The sequence below is a fragment of the Carettochelys insculpta genome, chromosome 21, assembly GCF_033958435.1.
Source record: "Carettochelys insculpta isolate YL-2023 chromosome 21, ASM3395843v1, whole genome shotgun sequence".
NCBI lineage: Eukaryota > Metazoa > Chordata > Testudines > Carettochelyidae > Carettochelys > Carettochelys insculpta.
This window is the reverse complement of record NC_134157.1, coordinates 3580321-3592538: the sequence shown is the minus strand read 5'-3', so window position 1 is coordinate 3592538 and position 12218 is coordinate 3580321. Positions and strand designations below refer to the sequence as shown.

Below are 12218 nucleotides of genomic sequence, written 5' to 3'. Positions count from 1 at the left end.
CTGCTACCTGAAGAGTCCCTTGAGATATCATGCTGTCCTTTGGGGGCTGTATGAATGTAGCAGGTAACCTGTTCAGGCTAGTTGGGGCTACTACCCCAAACCAGTCCCCCATGCTCAGCTTTGCTTCTGATAACTTTACAATTAACAGGCTGGGTAGCTTGAAAGACAGCTTTATTATCTGTAGGTGGTGACTGTGCTTAGAAAAGGGAATTGGTGTAGGATCCATTATTATATACAGTACTGCTGATATAGAAGAACGAGGGGCTACCAAATTAAATATGCAACAAGTTTAAAACAAACAAAAGGAAGCGTTTCTTCACACAACGCACAGTCAGGCTGTGGAGCTCCTGGCAAGAGGATGTTGTGAAGGCCAGGATTACAATAGAGTTCATAAAAGAACTAGATAAATTCATGGAGGACAGATCCACCAGTGGCTATTAGCCAGGATGGGCTGGTATGCAAAACCATGCTCTGAAGTGTCCCAGGCCTCTGTTTGTCAGATGCTGGGAATTGGCAGCAGACAAAAGATCACTCAAGGATCACCTGTTCTGTTCACTTCCTCTGAAGCACCTGGAATGTCTACTGTCAGCAGACGGGACACTGGTCTGACTCAGTTTGGCTGTTCCTAACGTTCGTACCTCCATCACTAGTGGCTGGACGCTGTGGGCAAACGCTGACTTTCCAGCAGTGGCGCAGTATGAAGATATTTACACTGTTAAATCCACGCTTTTGCCTTTGCTCAAAGAGACCTGAAGCTCTGTAGGTCAGGGCCTCTCCCACTTTGTAGTTTTACAGAGCCCAACACAACGGGGCCTGGGTCCTTCGGCACCATTGTAATCATCATCATCATCATCAACTGTCACTTGACTGATTAATTGGATTGTACAGGTGACAATGATGGTTCCTGAGTTCAAAAGGAAGTCCAAGTCTCTAAAACCTATTGTAAGAACCTCTATGGCAGCAGCCTAGATATGTTTAATTTACAATATTCCAATTTGTTTAGGATGGCCAGTAAATTTGGCTGAAATATCTTGCATACAATAGCACTTTGCTATACCGTTCGTGTTTCTAAATGACATTTTCCAGCAGAGGAAGTCAATGCACTGACTATGCATGGAACCTTGAGTACTGGCACCACTGGAGTTAAAAACATTCCACAGTAAAACTGGAACATGAGAAGGATTATTGGTACCTGGGATTAAAGAAAGGCCTGTAGACAGGCCTGCCAGGCACAGGGAGTAGTCTATGCGACAGGTGAGGCCAACGTATAGCTTGAAGGAACTGGGAACTCTATGCAGTAATTTGACAATGTTCACAAACCTGCTTAGAAGTCCTGGGCATTTCTTGTTTATTCAACTGCTTCTTTGCCCTGGGTCTTGTGGCAGGTTTCCCCACCAGGCTCTCAGTGAGGTCTGAACACAAGCCACAGCCGGACGGATCCGCACGCAGTTTCTTGTATACCTCCAGCAAGCAGTAGGCATCAGAAGCTACACAACAGAACAGACCCATCAGTTTGAGCTTGACCAAAAGAGCGAGAGAGCCTTTTGTGATGGAAAGAAAAGACTCTTCACCTACATAAGGCAACTACATCCAATCACCCTTGGTAGTTGATCAATCAAACAGGTTTTGGCCCAGAATCCCAGTTCATCAATTGGGAACTAGCACAAATGTGGTATTTCCCCCCTCGCAGAATTCAAAGACATGGAGCTATACTCAGCCTTGGCCTAAAGAAGCTGTAACTCATACTTCTTGAGATGTTCATTTTTGACTTGAGGATTTAGCTACGCAGCTCCTAGTCATTTCAATGGGAATTGTGTGGCTATGTCTCCTAGTCATTTATGCAAATCTCAAACCCCGACTTGACTGTGAGTTGCTCCTGCTTACAGAAGGGCTGAATTTAATACAGGTTGTACTCTTCTATCTACTCTTTGGAGTTCTGCTGTCTCACTGTGACTCATCTCTGGATTTATATCTCCAGTTCACAAGGACCTGCCTGGGCCAAGGTCCTTGTAATACAGCTATGAACGCTGTCCATGCCCATTTTGAATTCAGTGAATCCTTGTGACTCATGAGACATAACAAGGCTTTCCCAGAAAAGCTGTGTGCAGTGAAATGAGGCAGAAGGAAGTGAATTTTTTTTCCTTTTCAACTATTCAGAGGAGTTTCCATTGAGATTATATGTCATCAGTGGGATTTGACTAGTAAACAAATTCTTTTAGCAGAGAAATAACAATTCACTGGACAGCTTACCTGCCACCATTTAAAACAAGGTCCATAAAAGGAGAAACAAAACATGTGCTGGCTGCTTTGAACAGGAGCTAATCTGTAAAGCCATTTTCCCCTATGCTACTTAACATTTTTTCCACATCTCCACATCTAATGAAATATGGGCCCATGACAGAGCTGTCCAGAGCACCTAGATGTACAGTAATGTACTAATCAGACCTGCATAGAGGATTTGCTCCTCCCGCAAGGGGCGTTTCTCCCAGTTGGAGAGCTGCTCGGTTTTATCAAGAGGTTTCCCCAGGACATGTTGCACCAGCAGACTGAGCCCTCTTTCCGGCTGCCTGAACCCTCTGTCCCCGCAACTCTTCTCCTCTGACAATACATCAACCTGAAGGCCGCTCCTCCTCCGGCCACTGCAGCATTTCTGCAACTGAAGGGAGGAGAGAAAGATGCAAAACAAAGAGATTTCAAAACAGCCTGAAAATATCTCATGTTGCAGGGGGGTAGAAAGTACAATTAAGACATATGGCCAGGCAGTAACTCCAGGTACCTGCAGCCCTGCCACCTCAGACAAGGCTGGTATGGCTAAACTGGAAATCCAGCAGATACTGGATATTTGCTTCAAAACACACTTGTTGGAAATGAACATGTTTTCTAAGCATGGAATGGAATGGAAAAATGGCCTTGCTTGGCTGCATAGTACCTACAACGCTTTTTAATGTTTTTTTATTTGAAACATCTTATTAAAGCAAAGTCACAATAAAATGTTAACAACCTACATTGTACATTCCCTATTACCTAGACAGGATCAAGTTCACATTCAAAGGTCCTGTTTTAAAATTCTGGCGGCTGACTGTGGAGCTCTCTTCTGAAGATGCTACAAAGGGTGACCACATTTCTCCTGGAACATTTTTCTAAGCTGTTAAGAAGCTGGGTCAGGGAGTGTCCCTTCTCAAGCGTTTCCAGACCACCCACAGCAAAAACACCCTGAGCTAAACGAAGCCACTGGACACAAACTTAATAAAGAAATAACAACCACAGAACCCTGGCATCTTCTTCCTGCTGTGTTAAACAAAAAAGGTGCCCCAGGACTGGAGCAAACACTGATGATTCTGAAACGGCCTCCACTCAATCTGGATAAAACTAAGGCTGTGACTACTTGCGGACATAAGAATTTCCCCAGCACTTTTTGAGTTAGGGCAAGAACCCCCCATGTTCAGACAAATCCCAACCTATGTCCTTAAATGGCCCTTCAGTTTCAAACAGGCACAATTTTTCTTATTGTTGCACGGTGCTATACAGTTACTGTGTACTAACTTGGAGCCAGCTGCATATCAGTAGCAGATGAATGCAGATCCTGTGCTCCACTGTATCTACAGCTCCCTTCTCTGTATGAGGAGCTGTCTAGTAAATCCACAACAATGCTATGAATACTACCAAAGGCTAGAACAACAAAATGTTTACAAGTCAAAGATCCTTCTACAAGAATTGGCTTATAGCAAGCACGAGAGTGGTGGCTGTGTTCAAAAAGTGAATGGCCCTCTGGCTCCAGTTTGGTCCCTTTGTCTTTTCAGCTAATCAAATGCTTGTGTCTCACTCTAAAAAATCACCTCACAGTAGGAACTACAAATGCAAATGCTCTGTCACGTAGGCATCCCTCCGCCAATACAGGACCCAGAAAGTCAGTGCTGTGAAATAATGATAGTTATCTTTGAGCACAGTCAAGAGAAAGAATTTCCCACATTTTCAGGTTCCATGTCTTACTTGTTTATGTACGGCGAGCAGGTCCACTGTGCCTTCCACTTGCTTATCAATTTCTTTAAATGCCGAGCACGTAGCAGCTAGGCTGTGCAGGTCTCCGGACAGCCCGTAACCTGCAGAGTCAAAGCCTCAAGTCACACACAGAGAAAAATGAGTTCTGGGTTCTAGGGCATGGCAGGTAAACCCAGAAATCTGTGGCTCCTGTAACTGGGTGGGCTAACCTAGATACCTACTTGTTCTGGTCCCAGGCAGGCTAACCCAGGAGGATATGGGGTCAGTTCTGGTTGGGCTAACTCAGAAAACTATGGGTTCTGGTACTGGGTGCTCTTTTGGTTAGCCTGCTTTTGATTTCTGGAACTGAGTAGAATAACTCCAAGTGTTCTGAGACCTGGTACTGGTTGGGCCAACCCAGAGAGCTGTGGGTTCTAGTACAGAGCAGGCTAACCCAGACAGATGTTTGCTCTGGTACCAGATTGATTAACCACAGAGCTGTACTTTCTGGAGTGGAGTTCAGTCTGCCTCCTGCTATAGGAGCCATCTGACATATCAGATTCCCCAGGTGATAAAAAAACATTCTAAGAACCTGGTCTAGCTGGGGCAGAGATGAAGTCCCTGTTGTTCCTAGGTATGCAAAGTAGTAAGAAAGTCCAACTGTTCCTGCATTGGGAAGCTGAAGTTACCTAATTTAATGATGGTCGGATCTGAGAAGAGGGTCTGAAGAAAGTAAAAGAGTTCCTCCATCTCGTCTGGTTTGAGGAGCTCCAGCAAATCCAGGAGGAACACCTGCTCCTCAATAGCAATCTGCAGCACTGAGACGCGCGACTTTCCCACCAGGCCAAAAGATGGTCTCCACTCCATGTCGATGCCAACAACCTGGCCAGGCTGCAGCACACACAAAGGGCTTTTACTCTGTGTGTGTGTGTGTGTGTGTATATATACATGGAGAGCTGGAAAGGACCTTGAGAGGTTATCAACTCCAGTCCTCTGCCCTCTTGGCAGGACCAAGCACCATTCCTTTTTCTTTAAACATCTATTTACCCCAGATCACTCAATGGCCCCCCTCGTGGACTGAACTCACAATCCTGGGTTCAGGAGACCAATGCTTGAACCACTGAGCTAGCCCTCCCACTCAGGGCTTGTCTGCACAGGAGTTGGCCAGGAACAGCAAGTGTGGAAGAGCTTCCTGGCCAGACACTCCACTCTGGACTAGACTAAGAATGGCTTATTACTGAAGAATAGTTACTCTGCTTTGGAAGTGCACGTGTTATTGTGAATAAAGTATCTTTTATCCAGAACTCAGTGTCCCATGGGAAGTTTTTTCTAATAGCTTATTCCACAATAGCTATTCCAGTTAACCTCCAAACCCACAGGTCCCAGGGATTTCACAGAAAGTACCAGGCATGCACTTTCTGCTCCTGCACTGGCTGGCATATGTTTGTAATGAAGGTCACAAATATTCCACCCCATATTACATAACTGATATTACAAAGCCCACAGCAGTGTGACATTACCTGCAGCACCTTCTCCTTCCACCTTCGCATGTCTTCCCATGTCTGCAGAAAGTGAATGCTCTCCCTAGTAACTGGTATCTGGTAATAATCCTCCTTCCTATCCTCTTCACCATCATCCACTCTGCTTCCAGCATCCTCTAGTCTGTGCAGAACAAGAATCAGTAGCTTTTAACAGGGCTATTCTAAGATTCTGGGGCCCAAGCAACATCAGAAAGTCCTAGAGCCTGCTCCTCACATCCCTCTATCACCCTTCTCACTCGATCTCTCTTCTCTGCACTCTCTCTGGTCTCACCTTCGCCTCCTCTTTCTATTCCTTCCAGCTTTGATCCACCTTCTCCACCACCCTCAAAGCACTATAAAAACATCGAGTACATGTGAGACAGAGATGGAAACTTGGCACACAAGTCTATTTCATCAACAACACACACCCATATTCGAAGTAGCCTCCAGACTGGGAAAAAGATCCAGACCCAGTCTGCCCATTGTGCATTATGCACACTGCATTCTCTGTCCAGAACTGATATGCCCTGAAGGCCAGCAAATGAATTCTGATAAGGATAGTGCATTGTAAATACTCGACTTCACCACAAACCCAGGAATCAACCAGCTGGTTTGTCCCATGCATGTGGACAGGCTGGCTCTGACCTGCCCTGGGCCTAAACCTGAGCTTTGGGTTTCCCAAAATCATAGAACACTAGAATTGGAAGGAACCTCAAGAGCTCATCGAGTTCAGTTCCTCACCCTCTTGGCAGGACCAAACACCACCTAGATCATCCCCAATAGGTGTCTATCTAACCTGCTCTCAAATATCTCCAGCGATGGAGATTCCACAACCTCCCTAAGTAACTTATTCCAGTGTTTAACCACCCTGGCAGTTAGGAAGAAACAGCGAAGAATCACAAGCTTCCCCACCTGCAGCAGGATTTCCATCACCTAGAGGCCATTGCCTCTGGCTCACAAGGCCTCTTCCTGTATTCAGCTTTCTATGCCAGCTTCCCCCAGCCCTTTTCCCACAAAGCATCCACACCATCTATTCCCTCTGTTCCATGGAGCTGGAAGGACAAAGCTCCTGGGTAGTTTTCACATCAGCCCCTGCACTTTGGGGTCTAGGTGCTAAGGACAATGCTAAGCTGTACTAACACCCAGATTGAGACCTCCACCTGCGTGACTCTCCCACATTCCAGAGAGAGGTGTTATGTGAGTGCATTAAGAACTGGGCAGTACTAGGAAGATGCCTGCAGAAACGGCTTAAGTTATCACTGATTTCCCAGAAAAGGATCTTACACAGAACAATTCTGGTTCCCTGTACAGCAGAGGCTCTTGAAATAGCTTTGTAAATGCTGTAATAGCTTTGCTCTTGTGTCCTGTCCAGATGATGCAATTGGAGGAAAGCAAGGAAAAAAACCAGCTATTTTGTACATATCAAGAATTTCTGGCTAGTCTCTTTCCCACAGAGACTTTAAACCGTTTATTATTTAAGAAAATATTTACTAACCTTGTGTTTTGCGGACTGTGTGACTAATTTTGTAGCATAGCAGCTTGGTTCTGTGCAAACATTCCCTCGCAGAGACACTATGTGTGCACGGCGAAGTCAATATTTGTGTAAAATATTTAATGAAGGTGTGAAATCTCATGTCTGCAGGAATATTCTGATCAGCATAGCTCAGGAATGGTATGTGGTGTGACCAGCAGCAGGGGTGATGTCATCATTCAAACTCTGATACCATCTCTTTTTCCCTTACATCATGAATACTGTATGCGGGAACCTCCTGCTAGACTAGACTATTTCAATTATTAAGACAAGAGAAGTGGCTGCATTTGGATCCAGGGCACCAGGGACTGCAAGGCACTTTACCACGGTGGCCAGAGGGGAGGGGAAGATTCTTATGCCCATTTTGCAAGTGAGAAAACTGAGGCACAGAGATTTTCACTTACTCATCCAACTACACAGAATAGCAGAGCTGGCTTATGCAGTTCATGTTACTGACATGCTGAGTTCTGCTGTTGCTTTCCTCCTGTGATGCTAGCCCAGATTTTATGGATCCCTCACAGGCATGGTCCCCACCTGCCTGCTGCGTGGCAGCTTACGTTGCATGCAAGAAAGGTCACATGGAACAGTCTCTTGAAGGCCCAGACTTTAGTCTCTCCTGAGCACACCTGCTATGCTCCCTTGTCCACTGGGCTCTGTGCCCTCTGCTACCTGAACAGGAGGTGGGGGCAGCTATCATCTGCCCCCCTCAGCCGAGGTTAGCAGCTGAGGGGCTGATAACCTTACGATAACCATCAGTCCCCAAGTGCAAGGCCTGCCATTGTGCCCAGTTTGCATGTTGATGTCGAGGATCCCCAGTGGTTATGTCCCATAAAGCAGCTTGAATGGTGAGTAGCTAGTGGAGGCTTGGGGGTCTTCCCGCACAGCAAACAGCAGCGCCAGAAGTAACTTGTCCCAGTGCTGTAGGGCATCCACTACAGACTTCTTCAGCATGGATTTTGGGGTCCAATTAAACCTTTCTACCAAACCATCTTCTGTGGGCCTGGATACTCAGCAACCGATATCAGCCTGGAAGACACATTAGTTCCTTGATCCATCAGAATCTCCCTGGGTATTCCTACCCAGGAGAACCATTATAAAAGTTTTGCTGTGACAGTGGAGGTTGTGGTATTCCACACTGGGACAGTGTCCAGGTACCTAGTCTCATAGTCCACTCTCACCACAATATACAGGTGCCCTGAGCTGGTTTTTGCCAAGGGCCCTACCAGATCTAGCCCAATTCATTCAAATGGCACCTAAACCACCAGCACTGTAAAGGGGCCTTCTGTACGCTCTTTAAGTCACTGTGTTGACACCCCAGCAGTCCCATATGTCACAATGAAGACTGAGCCAAAAGAACCGTAGTGTTGTCCATTGTAGGGTCTTGTCCCAGCCCAAGTGCCCTGCCCAGGGTACCACATGGGTGAATCACAGCAGGCCTCTTTGGCATTTCCATTGGACCAGCATCTGCCACATCTCTTCTGGCATCTGTGGCTCCTTAACCACACAGTAAAGGCAGTCTTCATGTATCTTGAACAGGGGTCCCTGGGGGATCCTCTGTTCTGGGTTCCCAGTGGGCACCAGAACCGTCGCTTATTGTTAGGCTTGACTCAGAGTATGATCCTCTTAGTGTTTTCTCCAAAAATTTCTCTCTGTGTCTAGCCAATCCAAACTGGCCATTTCTCCCGATCCCAGGGCAGGCCTTAGGATGGTGGCAGATATAGGGGACAAGCCTCACCCCAAGTTCTCTGCACTCTCATGAGCCATAAGTCTCTTCTTTATTGGAGTTGCCCTATCTTCCTCTGAGTCCCTATGGCTCCAGTCCTGCACAATCTTGTGGAACCCTTGTCGATCTCTCCCCAGGATCATGGGATAGGTTAATACCTGGGACAAACCAACCTGAGACACCTCATGCTGTCCATCCAACAGCTGTACCCACTCAGTTGGGCATGACATTACATCCCCCAATGATACACTGCATGAAGATGAGATCCCCAGCTGATCTGAGTGACTCCATAAGACTGGCTCACACTAATGTCTGACTACAGCTGGAATCAACTAGGGATGTTGTTGGGATACCCCCTCTACCTGCGGGATAACGCCTTGCCCTGGGACACTTGGCCACTTGGCCACAACTGCAATCCATAAATGGGCAATTGCAACAGAATTGTCCTTCTTGTCCAAACTCAAAACATTTTCCATGGGCTGTTTTTTCTGTCAGCTCTGAGGCCTCCTTCCCAGCATGTGCCAGCCAAGCACCTCTCCCCAGGTCCAGAGCCAGGCTCATTGACTACCATCTAGCTATCACTCTCTTAGCATTCAATGAGTCAGGGTGATACTTTGGACTCCATGGAGACTTGCCACAGCTGATTGCCTGGGTCCATGGGTCCTCCATCCTTCTGGCTTGCACATCTGGACCTTCTGCTGCTGGGCAGTCCTCCACCAAGGAGACTGCTTTGCTGAGTGAGGTTGGATGATGCAGTTTCATGCATCCTTGCCCACCTGGTGGAGAGAAGCTGCATAAACTGTGCCAGTACCACCACCACTGTCACTTATACCCCCAACACCTTAACAGGTTCTACCCAACCCCAGCACTAATCCTGGAGCTTTTAAGCTCTGTTCCTCAGCCTAGGGCCGTGGCATCACTCCCAATAAGTTTCAGAGCTAATGCCCATCTGGTTGAGGATGGCATCTTTGACCTTCTGATAGTCGGATGAGTGTTAGTGGTCTAGATTGCAGTAAACCACCAGGGATGAACACATCAAATATGGGTCCAACATAGTGTCCCAATGTTCCCTGGGCCATCTAGCAGCGTTAACAACTCTTTCAAATGTTACCAGAAGTGCCTCAGGGTCTTCACTGGGTCCCATCTTCATTAGCCCATTAAAGGCTATCCAGTTCCCTATTCCCCCCATCTGGGGATCCTTGGGGGGCACAGACCACAACAGTGTTGCCATTTGCCATGTCAGGCTCTCTTGCTGGATCTGAAATCTCGTTGATAAAGGGTCACCTACCCTCCATTATAGTGTTCTACCAGGAGTGGCAGGCTGATCCACCTTCACTATCCTGATGGTTGGTCATTTTCTCAAAAGATTTGAGAGGTTATACCAACAAGTTTGGCAGATGATCCCAGGTTGGGACCTTAATCTGGTGCCTTCAAGACAAATGGGGCCACCCATTGAATCTCTTGGCACATGCCAATTACTCAGTCTGTCATGGATGGTGGCATTCCTGTTCATAACAGCAAGAGCTTATGGCCTAAACTCCAACCCTCCTTACACCATTTTTATAAGGATAAGATGCAGACTGAGCCTTCCTCAGTCTTTCTCCAAAACGTTGTCTCTCAACTTCATGCCAACCACAACATTCTTCTCCCTGTCTTTTACCCTAACTCATACACTAAGGCTGTGGCCACACTTGGCTAACACTTGGAAATGGCCATGCTAATGGCCAAATTGAAGCATACTAATGAGCCATCTTTGTGCTTCCCAAATCTGAGCTGCTCTGGAAGATCAGAGGGGTCACTGGCATAATGTAGACATCCCTGAAGCTGATATAATCCACAGTATTTACCTCTCCTGGACCTTGAGTTTCTGAAGACGATCAGCCACTCCAGAAGGCAGGATCTTCTCAGGTAAGTTATAGCGGAACGCCCACCTGGCTGCTGTGTTCAGATCACAGTAGCTGACCAGGAGCTGGATGAGCTGTTCTTGCAGCCATCGATTCTCCCCAACTGTGTTCTGCAAGGAAGCAAGATTAAAAGACTCTGTTGGTGCAGGCTCCATTTTCAGCATGACTACACATTTCCAAAGACAGGGTGCCCCCAGAGAGAGACTCTCGGACTCAGAAAAGGAACTGGCAGCCCAAACAGATTCCATGCTGCATGGCAGAGAAGGAAAAAGTCTTTCACACTCCAGAAGTAACACTGTCCGAGCTGTTACTGATGCTATCTTTTCTGCCTGTGGTCAGCTGGTGCAAGAGAGCATACAGCAGCCCAAATCAGCATACCATTGTTCAGGCCTACTCAGCTCCCATGCAGATGGACTGCTCCTGGAAGCATGTAACCAGGGCACTCCAGCTTATCTGCAGAGCATGGGTAGAGCAAAGAGAGGACACATGCCAGCAGTACACTGATGGACAATGAAATCCAGACTTGTGATGACCAACGTATCCGGTTCATCTCACATACAGGTTGACCCTCTCTCATCAGGCACCTTTGGGACCTGACCGGTGCCAGACGAGAGAATTTGCCTGACCATGGGAGGCCAATACTGTCCAGCAGCATTACCAAAACGTCCACTGCTTACTGGGCTCTTAGAAGACGTTTGGGGTAAATTACAGCTAAATAACAGCACCGAGAGCCAGCACTGGTGGCTGGAAACAAACTTCATGGGACCGCAGGAAACTTGGCCATTCCCATGATAAGAGGTTGTCCAGCCAACTAAAATCATGCTGGATTACAAGTGCTGCCAGATGAGAGAGTTACAGATTAGACGAGGTTCAACCTCTGTTGACAAAATCAAGTGGAGTCAGGTAACACCAACCAGAGAGCAAAGACCTCAGGAATCTCTTAGCTGTTAGAAACAGGACTGAATCAAGACAATCAGGACTGAGGAACACCATAACACCACACAGTGGCCTCACCATGACACTACCCTACTGGCAAAAGCAATAGCGGAGACCTCTTCTCACCCTCTAGAGAGGAATGAATAGCAAGATGATGCTTCTCTCCCACCTTGAAGCACATACAACAAAAAGGGAACAACAGTTCAAATGAAGCTACTTTGGCACACTGCAGGGGCCAGAGCCTTACTAGGAAATGGCATTTTGTTTCTAGTACCAGTACCATGGAAAGATCAGTGGAATGGCACCCTTACTGTGGAGACACCATATGCAGGAATGGTACCTGTTCGTTACACAACTGCAGACATGCTGGTTATACCAAAGAACAAAAATATCATAGAACTGAACAGCTGTTTTGCCTATCTAACTTATTTTGCTCTGGGAACGGATACAAACTACACCAACAAAAGAACTGTGTTGCCAATCTACGCTGCAACTCCACTAGGTTTGCTGGAATAGCTATACTGGAAAACCCTTTCTAGTGTAGACACTGTTACGGGACTGAATGAACAAAAGCAGAGAGTTTGTAAGAAAACTCCATATTCCTTCTGCATGTACTGGTTGAACCT

The 12218-nt window shown here is 46.8% G+C and overlaps 1 protein-coding gene across 2 annotated transcripts in view; it reads right to left on the bottom strand.

Annotated features, from left to right (window-relative positions):
• Positions 1-12218, bottom strand: part of EXD3 (exonuclease 3'-5' domain containing 3) — a 414352-nt gene that overhangs the window by 244214 nt on the left and 157920 nt on the right. For both annotated transcript variants that reach the window (XM_075015516.1, XM_075015517.1), the window contains exons 12-17: positions 10600-10766; positions 5499-5640; positions 4668-4869; positions 3991-4100; positions 2446-2656; positions 1321-1487 (exon numbers count right to left, since the gene is read on the bottom strand). In XM_075015516.1, the coding sequence (XP_074871617.1) occupies positions 1321-1487; positions 2446-2656; positions 3991-4100; positions 4668-4869; positions 5499-5640; positions 10600-10766 (999 nt within the window). The remainder of the gene's footprint in view (positions 1-1320; positions 1488-2445; positions 2657-3990; positions 4101-4667; positions 4870-5498; positions 5641-10599; positions 10767-12218) is intronic.